The sequence below is a fragment of the Pan troglodytes genome, chromosome 3 (assembly GCF_028858775.2).
Source record: "Pan troglodytes isolate AG18354 chromosome 3, NHGRI_mPanTro3-v2.0_pri, whole genome shotgun sequence".
In the NCBI taxonomy this organism is placed as follows: Eukaryota; Metazoa; Chordata; class Mammalia; order Primates; family Hominidae; genus Pan; species Pan troglodytes.
Genome location: NC_072401.2, coordinates 107283041 through 107296328, shown reverse-complemented (window position 1 = coordinate 107296328; position 13288 = coordinate 107283041). Strand labels below are relative to the sequence as shown.

The following is a 13288-nucleotide window of genomic DNA, read 5'->3' as shown; positions in this document are numbered from 1 at the left end:
TGTTATCATAGTTTATCCCAGCCAATCCTGATAGGATGGCTAAAGAGCCTTAATTTGAATATTAGTTCCACCAATTACTGGCTGAGTTCAAATCCAGGTCTGCATTTATTGTGTAAACTTAGCCTCAGTTCCTGTAAAATAGGATTACTAATGGTCTCTAGCTCATAGGGTCACTACGAGGAAAAATGACTTAAAAGACTAAATGAGTTATTTGTAAAGGGTTTAGAATAGTGCCTAGTAAATATTAAGTACTGTATGAATGTTCGTTAAATAAATCTGGGTGGGCCAGGTGAGGTGGCTAATGCCTATAATCCTAGCACTTTGGGAGGCCAAGGTGGGAGGAATGCCTGAGCCCAGGAGTTCAAGACCAATGTGGGCAACATGGTGAGACCCCTATCTCTATAAAATGAAAAATGAATAAAAACAAATGTGTGTGTCTATAAAAAAAAAAAGTCTAGGAGGCATACAACAAAGTATTAACACCGTGAATTTAAGAATTTTCTTCTTTTTGTTTAGCCACATCTTCTTTTCTGCAACAAATATGTATTTCTTTGTAATTAAAAATGTGTATTTGGCCAGTTACGGTGACTCACACGTAATCCCAGCACATTGAGAGCCTGAGGTGAGCGGATTGGTTGAGCCCAGGTGTTTGAAACCAGCCTGGGCAACATGATGAAACATCATCTCTACAAAAAAATACAAAAATTAGCTGGATGTGGTGGCATGTGCCTGTAGTCCCTGCTACTCTGGAGGCTGAGGTAGGAGGATCACTTGAGCTCAGAGAGGTGGAGGCTGCAGTGAGCCGTGTTCACCTGGGTAACAGAGTGAGACCCTGTCTCAAAAAGAAAAGCATTAAAAAACTCCAAACTACTTCTGTATTCTTTTAAAAAATTATAATTTAAAAATGTATCACTTTATTATAATTTCATTATATCACTTTACAGAAACATCTCTAATTTCATTATGAAAGTCAGTAGAAAAACAGGTTTCAGTATGTGAAAGCTCTATTAATAGCAATTTTCTTGAACCATGGAATGGGCAACTCCTGTAGCCAAAATCTATAGAATGAAACTAAATGTTTAATTGGTGTTATTTACATATTATCTTGTATGTGTGCCCTGAAAATGTTTTGATATCTAATATGACTGAAATTTGTCTCCCAAGATAAGATAAAGTAGTTTAGCCATAATAATTATACTCCTGTTTCTGAGTCAGGCTCAAAAGTCAATGAAAGATGAGCTGTGGTTTCTAATATTATTACAACCTTGGGAGAGATAGATCAGTGAGCAGTAGCCTTGCATTTGATGGACAAAGGTGAGGTTAAGATCAGGTCACTTGTTGGGCTTTTATCATTGCAACAATCTTCCTGCTCCCTGCATCCAACTCTTTTTATTTGCCCTGGCTGGGAAGAAGCATTGGCAAGGATTTACATAGAAAAATAATGCCCGAAGAGCAATCACAATACCCATATCTCTTACTAGCCGCAGACATCACAGCTGGAGAATGCCATGCCAAGAACAAGCGTGGGAGATCAATGGGGTCCCCTTTCTATTTTTCTTTTTTTGAGACAGGGTCTCACTCTGTCACCCAGACTGGAGTGCAGTGGCACGATCTCAGCTCACCACAACCTCCGCCTCCCAGGCTCAAGCGATTCTTCTGCCTTAGCCTCCCTAGTAGCTGGGATCACAGGCATATGCAACCACCGCCAGGCTTATTTTTGTATTTTTAGTAGAGACAGGGTTTCACCACGTTGGTCAGGCTAGTCTCAAACTCCTGACCTCAAGTGATCCACCTGCCTCGGCATCCCAAAGTGCTGAGATTACAGGCGTGAGCTACCACGCCCGGCTCCCCTTTCTATTTTTGTTCTCCGTACTCATCAGATAGGCTTTTTGTTTTTGGTGGTGGTGGTGGGGGGGTGTACCTTGAGTCACCTCGGGAGGACTGAGAAGACTACTCTGGATGGTAGACATTTTATAACAGATACCTAATTCCAGGGAGGTCAAGTCTCAGAGCAGAAGGATGAATGACATTAAGCTAGTGGGAGGGGTAAAAGGAGGTTATTCTAAATACAGGGAACATCATGTAAAAAGCTCAGGGTAATAACATCAAAAAATAAAATCATAATAAAACAAATCTTCTACACAGAAAATTACAAAATGTTTCTGAGTAATTAAAGGAGACCTAAACACATGCAAAGATATCTTCATAGATTATAAGATTCAATCTTGTTAAGACATTCATTTTCCTCAAATTGATCTAAAGAGAACAGGCAATATAAAAAATCCCAGCAAGCTTTTTTGGTAAAATTTTAAAAAGAAATTGATAAGTCAATTCTGCGATTTATCTGGGGATACAATGGATCCAGACAGCCAAAATAATCTAGAGAATGAAAAATAAAATTGGGAGACAAACTACCTGATTTCCAGATTTACTATAAAGCTACAGCAATCAAAACAAACAGATTAATGGAAAAGACTAGAGAATTCAGAAATAGAACCATACATATAGATGAACTGATTTTCAACTGAGGTGCCAAGGCAGTTCAATGAAGAGAGGAAGGGATTTTTATTTAATGATGCTGAAACAACTATATATTCCTCAAAACCTACCTGCCTTTATATGTGAGTTTGGTTTGAGATTGATCATAGACCTAAATGTAATAAGCTAGGACCATAAAGTTTCTACAAAAAAAATCTTAGGAGAAATCTTATAACCTCAGAGTTGGTAAAATTTATTAGAAAGAACACAGAAAATATTAATCATTAAAGTAAAAGGGTAAGTTAAATCTTCATCACAATTAAAACATTCATTATGAAAATAAGTAGGTAAGCCACAGACTGGAAAAAATATTCTCAATGTGTTTACCTGACAATATTTAAGGGGAATATTCTATATCTGATTCCAGTGATGGTTACATGTGTATATACAGTTGTCAAAACATCTCAAATGAATACTTAAAAATCTGTTATTGTATTGTATATAAATTAAACCTCAATTAAAAGAAGAAAGTCCACAATAAAAGAGCATGTTGTTTTCTATAGGCACAAATGACTAAAATACTCAGGGCTAATGATTAATTCTTTTTAAAAATTTTATCCCAGAAAACACGATTCCAATATGTCTCCCACCCCCACCCATACTGCCCTGTAAAATATTCCTATATTTTAATCCATAGTGATGATCAATGATAGTGCTTTCTCCTCATGATACATGTTACACAGGGGTTGAAAACATTAAAATAAATCTCAAATGGAATAAATTGGGACATGTAAAATTTAAAGAATTAGCAGCATTGAGAAAGGATGCATCATTTGTCTTTTAAAATGTTGGCTGGCAGAAAAAGAATTTAGGTAAGCTTCCATATTCTGCACTCCTCACACCATTAATAAGTTTTACCCAGAAATATATCAATAAAAATGATTGACATCTGAATAACAAATCCTGTGACAACACATTGTAGTATTCCATAAAGAACATGGCCAGGTGAGGCGGCTCACGCCTGTAATCTCAGCAGTTTGGGAGGCTGAGGTGGGTAGATCACCTGAGGTCAGGAGTTCGAAACCAGCCTGGCCAACATGGAGAAACCCCATCTCTACTAAAATTACAAACAAAATTAGCCGGGCATGGTGGCAGGTGCCTATAATCCTAGCTACTCGGGAGGCTGAGGCAGGAGAATGCAGAGGTTGTGGTGAGCCAAGATCGAGCCACTGAATTCCAGCCTGGGCAACAAGAGCAAAACTCTGTCTCAAAAAAAAAAAAAAAAAAAAAAAAAAGCTTAACTAATTCTTTAATCTTTTTCTTCTAGATGATTTACTTCCATAGGCAAAACATTATGTCTTTTGCAACTCATCTTTGAATTGAAAAGAAACTAGGCCAAGGTCTTGAAAATACTGGATCCTCAATAATTACTTATAAACTTAAATGTATTAATCAATGTACTTATTGTTAAAATGTATGTCCAAATTCCACATTCCCATAATAGGAAATTTATGGCAATTATTTAATAATTTGAACCAGTGACAATCTCATTTGGTAATTTATGGGAAATTTATTTATTTATTTATTTATTAATTCATTCATTGATTTATTTTGAGTCTGGGTCTCGCTTTGTCACCCAGGCAGGAGTGCAGTGGCGCTATCAAGGCTCACTGCAGCCTTGACTTCCTGGGCTCAAGTGATCCTCCCACCTCATTTTTTGGATTTTTTTGTAGCGCAGGCTGGTCTCGATATCCTGGGCTCAAATGATCCTCCCACCTTGGCCTCTCAAAGTGCTGGGATTATAGGCATGAGCCACCATGCCTGGCAGAAATATATTTAAAAGGAGTATATTAAATGCTATACAAGTTCAACTAACCCCAGCTTAAAAATAACTATACTATAATTACCTGACTAGATTTTTTTAAAGTGATAGAAGAAGTACAATTGTTAAAAATACAAAAAACAAAAAACTCCACTAAGTCTACTTTCAGTCCCCATGTGAATATCTAAATAAGTATAAAATAAAGGCTGTAAGTGCGCTGTTTTGAATTAAACATCACATTGGCAAGATCAGAGGAGCTTGTGAAGTGAGAAGGAAATTGTTATTCCTGTGATGGAACCTCCACTAGTATTATTCTTTTGGCAGCTGAGACTTCAGGGGATTCTCACTATAAAAACCAGCAGTCCTTTAATCACACATTGTAAGAGCATTTGTGATGCTTTGCAGGGAGCCTTTACTTCCAAGATTTCCCTGTTGCTTTCCTTCCTGAGCACAATAGGTTCAAGATGGCTAATGCTGTTTCCTAGTTATGCCAAGAACCTCCGGAATGCCACTGGGCATCCAATGTGAAGACGGATGGCAAAATATCAAATGTGAATATCTCATTTTAAATGGGGACTCCCACAATCATGTTATTTTTGGGAGAGCAGCTCTCTGGCTCCATGGATATCACTTGAACGGAGTATCCACATTCTTCTGCAGCTCTTGCTCGATCCAGATCCACCAAGCACATGCACTGTTTTCCTGAAACACAGTCAAATGGTATCATGAGACACCCTTTCACTAGCAGGACAGTTTCAGTTTGTTTAAGGGAATCTATATAGTGACAAAATCTGCAAGTACTATGGAGCATGCTTTGTACCCCTAAGTCTTGTTTAGTTTCTTTCAATTTACTTCTTGATCAATGTGGAAAGATGATGGTGACAAAAACATGGCACTTCATATATTTGCCTCTGCTAATAATTTAAAGAATGTTAACCTTTTCAGATGTATTTATAAGCAAATCTCAAATTAGAGCCTCAGACTGTATTTCCTACTTTGGTTAAAAATATATTTAAAGACCTTTTCTCTGCTTTCCCTATAAAACTGGATTATCTGTAATGTGGAAAAAAAATTTGTCTTTAAGAATATTTAAAATAACATGCTGATTAAGTGGTGTCTGAAAGACATTAGCTTTTTAGGGCTATGAAGAAGTGAGAAATGAAAAATATTTGAGAAAATTCTCAATTACATGCCTTTTATTTCAGGTGGAAATGTAATGTTGAGTGTAGTATACTCTTAATTTTCTGAGCTCCTGTACCTCTACAAAATAGTGGTATTGTATTTCATTTACAATCTTTGGAAGACAAAAAAGGAAACCTGACTGGCAAGAAAAGCAGTTAATTTGTTTTCCTTTGGCAAACACAAACTTTAAAAGTAGCTTGGGAAAAATGATTTGGGGCTGAATATATTCAAAGCCATGATTTACTTTTATACTTTCAATTGCTTTAAATTCAATATATAAGCTTCTTCATCCTCCTGGAAAAAGATTACTGACTATGCAGAACTTCATTATATTTTTCCTAAACAATTATAATAATGCCTAAACATTGAATGACAGTGGAAACTGATAAACTAAAACAATTTCAGAAATGAAGACAGATCACCAAAATAGAAAAGTTCTATGAACAACGGAATCCTCACAGAAAAAAACAGTGGAAGGTGAAATCAGTAGGTAAGAATTAGCAATGAGAGACTCACATTTAAAATGTTTATTTTGTACATTTTCCTTAAAAGAGCCCATCCCACAAAGAATAAACTGTGTTAGAAATGATATAAAAAGAGATGTCCAGAATTCCATTTAGGCAAAATCATCCCTTCTTCATTAACAGCCTTATGGCTGACATTCTTTTTTTTCCCTTAAAATATTGTCTTTCCTTTAAGACATCTGTAAATGTTTCTCCCATCTACTTTTTAGTTTAAAATGAAACATTCTCTGTCAGAATGGGATGCTCTACATTCCTTAAGTACCCACCCAGGGTTTACATTGCAGCTCATTTACCCTTGGCTTTGATCCCAGTCCAGTTAATTTTTCCTTTTCCATTATGTAGAAGAATTTCATGTTTTCACATGTTGAAGTGTCTCTACAACTGAAATTTAGCTGCTGGTAGTCTACCTTTGTGGGCCTGGGGAGGAATGGCCTGTGTAAAGCAGAGATGTAGACGTGACAGCTTTCTCTCAATGTGATTCCCCCTGTTCTTCCCATTGCCAAATGCCCCCCACCCCCGCCACTCTAGCAACTTCCCTGCCAGCTACTCCCCTTTAGTTTGATACCTAAAACACACATCTACCATGTACCCATCCATCCACCATACTAATTATGTCTTCATTGGATTGCTGTCATTTGAATGTGTCCTCCAGAAAGCAAGTGTTGGAAACTGAATCCGCAATGCAACAGTGTTAGGAAGTGGGGCCTAATGTGAGGTCATTAGGCCAAGAGGGTGGAGTGAATGAATTAATACCATTATCATGGTAGTGGGTTCATTATCTAGAGTGTGGATTCCTTATAAAAGGACAAGTTCAGCCTTCTCTTGCTCTCTCTCTTGCCATGTGATGCCTTTCATCATGTTATGATGCAGGAAGAAGACCCTCACCAGATACCAGCCCCTTGATCTTGGACTTCCTAGCCTCCAGAAATGTGAGCCAAATAAAAATTTGTTCATTATGAATTACCCAGTCTATGGTATTGTGTTATAGCAGTGCAAAACACACTAAGACATGGGTCTAGTGAGTGGAGTCTCATCAAATGTGTATTTGATTAATTCAAAGTGTTGGAGATGGGAAAAGGAGGAGCAAGAAGGAAAGGCATTGAAAGACAAAGAGGTTGCAGGCAAGAGAGAATGAGTTCTTTCCAAATGTTTATGCTGCAGAGAGTGAGAAAGAGAAGGAATCACTTACTCCTTGAGTCTCAGGTCTCAGGTCTCCAAGTGTGAGCATCTTGCTATGCTGCCTTTGATTTTAGAGTTTAAAGATAAGGATTTCTCATACGACTTGGTCTCTGAATGTAAGCTAACAGCTTCATCTGGTGCTCAGCCAAAGAAACAACAATCTGTTTTCTAGTATATCATGGAGGAAAAGGGGCTACATTGTAAATTAAGAGAAAAAATATGATGGTGTCCAATGTTGGGTTTCTCTGAATAATTTTAAGATTAGTTTTGACTGAACCCACTTATCTTAAACCCTGATATGACACCAGTATGCTGGGAAGCAGTAACTAAGGTGGACAAGAACTTCATGTCCAGAATCAAATAATTTGGGTTCATAGTATAGCTCCATCATCTACCAGATGAAGGACCCCAGGAAAGCTTTTGTCTCAGTTTTCTTATCATTAAAATGTAAATAATAGTACCTACCCCATATGTATATTTGTAAGAATTTACCAAGATAACAGTCAAGAGCATTTAGCTCAGTGCTTAAATGTGTAACTATTAACTGCTGTTATTCTTTTAAATGTGATTGCTTTTTCTAAAGTGAAGTCTTCAATAAATCAATTACTTATTAAACTTGAAATGTTTCTGCAGTCTTCCAATTTAGGTAATATTTAATATTGTCAAACAAATTCATCTATGATAAATAATACACAAGTATCCTTTTTCCTGAGAAAGAAAACATTATCATCCCTGTGTATACATTTTATAATGCATCAATTTTGGTATATATAGTTGACTTTTTAATCTTTATTATTTTCTTTTATGGCTTTTGATAGATCTTGCAGTTTGTTCATAACAGTAAGAGATTTAATGTAAGAATTCTACTCAATGTACAAACATTCAAAATACATTTAAAAGTATTAAAGTTAACCAAAATAGGATAAAATGTTATAGTTACAATACCCTTTTCAATATGAATTAAGTTTTTTTGGGAAGAACATATTTAGTTTCTCATTGAAAAATAGACTTCATGTTGCTAAATTTTTCCCATATAGACTTGGTCCGATCATTCCCAGTCATATTGTGCATAATACACTCAACAGCTGCTCTGTGAAAACACATACCTATGAGCCTTCGTTGGGGTGGGAGCTGGACAGCTGTCTGGTCTGCAAATCTGCACAGAATCATGTGTTCCTAAAAGAAAAAGCAATAGAATGTGGGTTTATTTTTATCTTCTGCTTCAAAGTTATAAAAACAACCATCAAAAAAACTACCTCATTTTTCTGGAGTTCAACATTGTTTAATTGAATAAAGTACTGCACAAATAGTATTTTTGAAAAAAGTAAACTTTCAGAAGATGGTACTTAATAATTTCTTCCCTTCAAGTACACTGTATTTTTTTGTTTTGTTCTGAGACAGTCTCGCCGTCGCCCAGGCTGGAGTGCAGTGGCGCGATCTTGGCTCACTGCAACCTTCGTCTCCCAGACTCCCAGTGATTCTCATGCCTCAGCCTCCGTGTAGTTGGGACTACAGGCACATGCCACCACATCTGGCTAATTTTTTGTATTTTTTGTATTTTTTTTTCAGTAGAAACGGGGTTTCACCATGTTGGCCAGGCTGGTCTCGGACTCCTGGCCTTAGGTGATCCGCCTGCCTCAGCCTTCCAAAGTCCTGTGATTAACAGGTATGAGCCACCATGCCCAGCTGGCCCAGATGTAGTTCTTAAGAATAGATGCACAGAAAATCCTCAGGGTCATTTTGCCCAGTTGCTTTTAGCTGAAATATAAAAATATGGTTACATTTTGCTATTATGTGTTAAATTAAAAGACCAAAAATTCACTTATATTTTTCTTTTATAAAATGTATTTGAAACTCTGGAATGTGGTTCTAGGCAGTCTTGCTAAGTGGGTTTTCTTTCTTTCTTTTTTTTTTGAGACAGAGTTTTGCTCTGTTGCCCAGGCTCGAGTGCAGTGGCACAATCTCGGCTCACTGCAACCTCCGCCTCCTGGGTTCAAGCAATACTCCTGCCCTAGCCTCCTGAGTAGCTGGCACTACAGGCGCACGCCACCATGCTGGCTAATTTTTGTATTTATTTATGTTTTTTAGTAGAGACAGGGTTTCACCATGTTGGCCAGGCTGGTTTCGAACTCCTGACCTTGTGATCTGCCCGCCTCTGCCTCCCAAAGTGCTGGGATTACAGGCATGAGGTACCTCGCCTGGCCTAAGTGGCTTTTCATTCTATCAGAGGAAAAGGAAGCAATGCACATCACTGTGTGGCTTCTGTAGTTTTCTGGGATATCCAGCAGGGTGGTAGCTAGTTCTTGGCTTTTCCTGACTCTTCCCTTCACTTAGTCCTTTTAGAGGAAAGAAGCCTGATTTCTTTCTCTCACTCCAAAAGGCTGCAGGAAGTGTATCCCTTTCTGCCTTAAGACAAACTGTAAAGACGGCCTGAGGTAAGGACCTGATTATTACTTCTGCTTAACAATCTTAGAAAAGAGTGCATTAATGAAAAAGAAAAGAAGGCTTTAAAAGCAGAGTTGATGATTTTGCATAGTACTCTTAAATCTGCATGTAGCCAAAAGTGAGTGATTAGGCAGAGTTGAAATGAAGCAATGATCCCACGACAACTGTTCATTCAGAACAGCTGTTGTTTCTAAGTGTGTACATAATCTCACCTGTCAGCTTAGCAAACAGGTTAAATTCAGATTCATCATTTGTTCCTTTAGTATTCTGTACATTATATTTGAAGCCTCCATTTTTAATAAGTGAAATGATTGTGGCAATGTTGGTTTTTAAAAGGGATATCTTTGTCTAAACTTGTATGCTTAAAAAAAACATTTTAATGCTCACTATAAAATTTCATGACAATGGGTGAGAAACTAATAAAATGGTTTCAATTAATAACTTTAACTCCCCACAAACTAACAGGCATCAACGAAAGGAGAGAAGGATAATTTAGAATTACATGACTTGAAGAAACAGTGTGCACTTTGTCCTCATGGTTTGTAAATTAAGATTCATTTTATATAATGGTAATGTCAAGGCAATCGCAATCTCAGGTTAAGATTCAGTTCTCTTGTACTGATAAGTCTCACCATATTTTATTGGAATTATTTGTGTGTATGTTCTCTTTGGTCAAAATCAAGTTCTGAAAGGGCAAGGCACATGGTAGGTACTCAGTAAAGGTTGCTGTCTAAATTGAACTGTAGAGAAAAACACTTCCAAAGTGAGTCTCAAGATACTTTGGCACAAAGTTCTGAGGCCTTCAAAAGGCCAAGCAGCTTTTGGGGGTGTTGGAGAAAGAGTAGATAAAGGTTATGACTGGTGTACTGGGGAGTTTCTGCTTTCTGAAAGACTCTGTGTGCCCTGTCCCTACTGTAGGAATTTTACATTCTTTTCTAGCCAGGAAACCATGGGCAGCCTATCTCTTCACCACCCTTGATTTTTTCCATACATCCTTTCATTGTTTGGTTTAACTAGCATCAGTCAAAGGAGGGATTAGAAACAGGGGTCTAGTTTTTGTTTTCCCAAGTTCTTTTTTCTTTTCTTTCCTTTTCCTTTCTTTTCTTCTCCTCTCTCTTTCTTCTCTCCTCTCTCTCTCTCTCTTTTCTTGAGACAGAGTATCACTCTCTCACCCGGGCTGGAATGGGAATGCAATGGCACAATCTCAGCTCACTGCAACCTCTGCCTCCTGATCTCAATCAATTTTCGTGCCTCAGCTTCCTGAGTAATTGAGATTACAGGTGTGTGTCACCACACCTGGCTAATTTTTGTATTTTTAGTAGAAACAGGGTTTCACCATATTGGTCAGGCTGGTCTTGAATTCTGTTCTCAAGTGATCTGCCTGCCTTGGCCTCCCAAAGTGCTGCGTTTACAGGCGTGAGCCACTGCACCTGGGCTGTTTTCTCAATTTATTTTCTACTTTATTGACATAGCCTCGTGAAAGAAAGGTGAGATGTTTTGAATGTTATGCAAATAAAGTTTCTTGGGTCCTAATGTTTCTTCCAAAATCAAACAGTTTCCTAAAATATGTAAACTTTTAATCTAGTAGGTGAAGGCCAGCAATGTTGTGGTTTTGGCTGAAAGCATGAACACTAAAAGTTCTCCCCTCTCCATATCTGTGCATATTTGTACAGGGTACGGGGTTGGTAGGAAGAGGGGAAGGTGTGAGTAGCACATAAGGTGGTAAGAGATAGAACTGGAAGTGGGCATTTGAGTTATAAAGCAGGAATGAAGGAGATACAGCTGCTGATGTGGTAACAATGAACATTTTTAGGTCACTATACCTCACTATACTGCAACTGTTTGATGGAAGAGAAAGTAAAAGTCCTAAAATATAGGGGCTGGTATATAAAAGGAGACTATGTTTTTAGTGAGTCTGTGCAAAAAGTGGCATTAACTAAGAATCCAAATGAATTTGTCAACTTCTAATGGAATTATTTGTATATTTTTCTCAAATATTATCATTTCTTAAATTGTATTATATCATGCTATTGACCAGTTAATTGGATAGTGGTGATGTTTAGGAAACTAGAAACTGTTTTGATCAGATTGGTGACTAAAAACTATGTATGTTCTGACTACTTTTGGAAGACAATTCTCTGTGGGTCTCTTGTGTTTCTTCATGTTTTACAAGCAGAGACACTGACTGTCTTTGTTCCAGACCAATGGTCAGCAAGGTTTGGCCCACAGGCCAAGTCCAGCCTATGACCAGTTTTTGTGTGGCTTGTGAATTAAGAAAGTTTTTATATTTTTAAAGAGTTGTAAACCAACAACAAAAACAATAAGAATGTCAAGGACGATGAGAGGAATACTTGGAGATTTGTTATGGCCAGCATAGCCTAAAATATTTACTATCTGACCTTTTACAAAAGAATTTTCCTCTGTTATAGATTATCTTTTCAAGCACGTTTACAGAGTAAACAGCCTTGGAAAATATATAGTTTCTCCCTCTGGAACAAAAGGGCAGGTGTTACCTGGCCCATTTGCTTCTGCCCTGTGGGAATTGGGCCGTAGAGAGTCAGTGTGAAAACAATGGTATTGTGGCTACCACTATTGCCATGAGCAACAAACTGTCTTTTGTCTCTGACTTAGGGGTCTCATATCTTCTGCCAGCATCCACTGGGCAGGCTAACTTGTTAGACTGCAAGTAGAGTTAAAATCTCAGACCCTTCACAAATCTTGTTACCTACTTGAAGAGTTAATCTGGATTTGCAAAAGAAAGAGAAAAAGAAACCCATATTAGACATTCATGAGTTATTCAATTATAACTATAGATTATTTACTCCACTAGAAATATGAGAGGGAAAAATATAAAGGATAAAAAGTGTATTAGGATGATATCTAGATCTTTTTAAGGTTACCTTGTATGATAAAGTTTTCTTGAATTGTTCACTGAAATAGAAAAAAAAGGAATTAGTCATCATTCTAAATATTAAGAGTAAGATAATCTTGAAGAAACTAAATTATATAAAAATATGCTTTGTATGTAGAAAGCATAAAATGCTATGGTGAAGTAAAAACTATGCCAGTTTGAAATGCTTTTATAAAAAGACAGAAAAGCATATCATCAATATGTTATTAATTTTAAGAAATCTATCCCACAGATTGTTTACACTGTTAGAGAAGCACCTTTTTTGTCTCTATCCCTCATGGGAACACTAAAATCCAGGTGTTTTAACATGTGGGTTTTACTGTTATTCAGATGTGCACAGCCAACAGATCAGGAGAGGACTGCCATTGAAAAGATACTTTATTACTCACAGTTCCCCAAGAAGAGGGGGCATGCCATGTGATGAAGGGCCACATGGGGAAACACCAGTATAGGTCAGGAGGTAGAGGTTTCCATGGGAAGAAAAAGGTGAAGTAAGCAGGCTTGGGAGTGGCTAGTTTGAATAATTTCAGTGAACTCAGGCACAGGGCCGTTCCTACTTGTTTGATATCTGGCCCTAGGGTAGTAGGGCAGGGGGATAGTGGCCTGGAAGTAATAAGAGCTTGATAAAGGAGGTAGTTGTGGGGTAAGGGCTCTCGGTTGGTTGGTTTACTTATGCAAGCTATGTTTGTTGATAAGACCTTTACTATCTCTAGGAATTGGCTAGCCCTGGGAGGAACAGTCTCTCCA

General features: G+C 37.6%; 1 protein-coding gene across 13 annotated transcripts in view; it reads right to left on the bottom strand.

The window, feature by feature from the left end:
- Positions 1–2710: 2710 nt before the first annotated feature.
- GSTCD (glutathione S-transferase C-terminal domain containing) overlaps positions 2711–13288 on the bottom strand; it is a 130986-nt gene continuing 120408 nt past the window's right edge. For 4 of the 13 annotated variants that reach the window (XM_063808155.1, XM_063808160.1, XM_009447923.5 and 1 more), the window contains 3 exons: positions 12531–12561; positions 8292–8361; positions 2711–5002 (listed from right to left, as the gene is read on the bottom strand). In XM_063808155.1, the coding sequence (XP_063664225.1) occupies positions 4866–5002; positions 8292–8361; positions 12531–12561 (238 nt within the window). In that variant the 3' untranslated portion in view covers positions 2711–4865. 13 annotated transcript variants of the gene reach the window in all.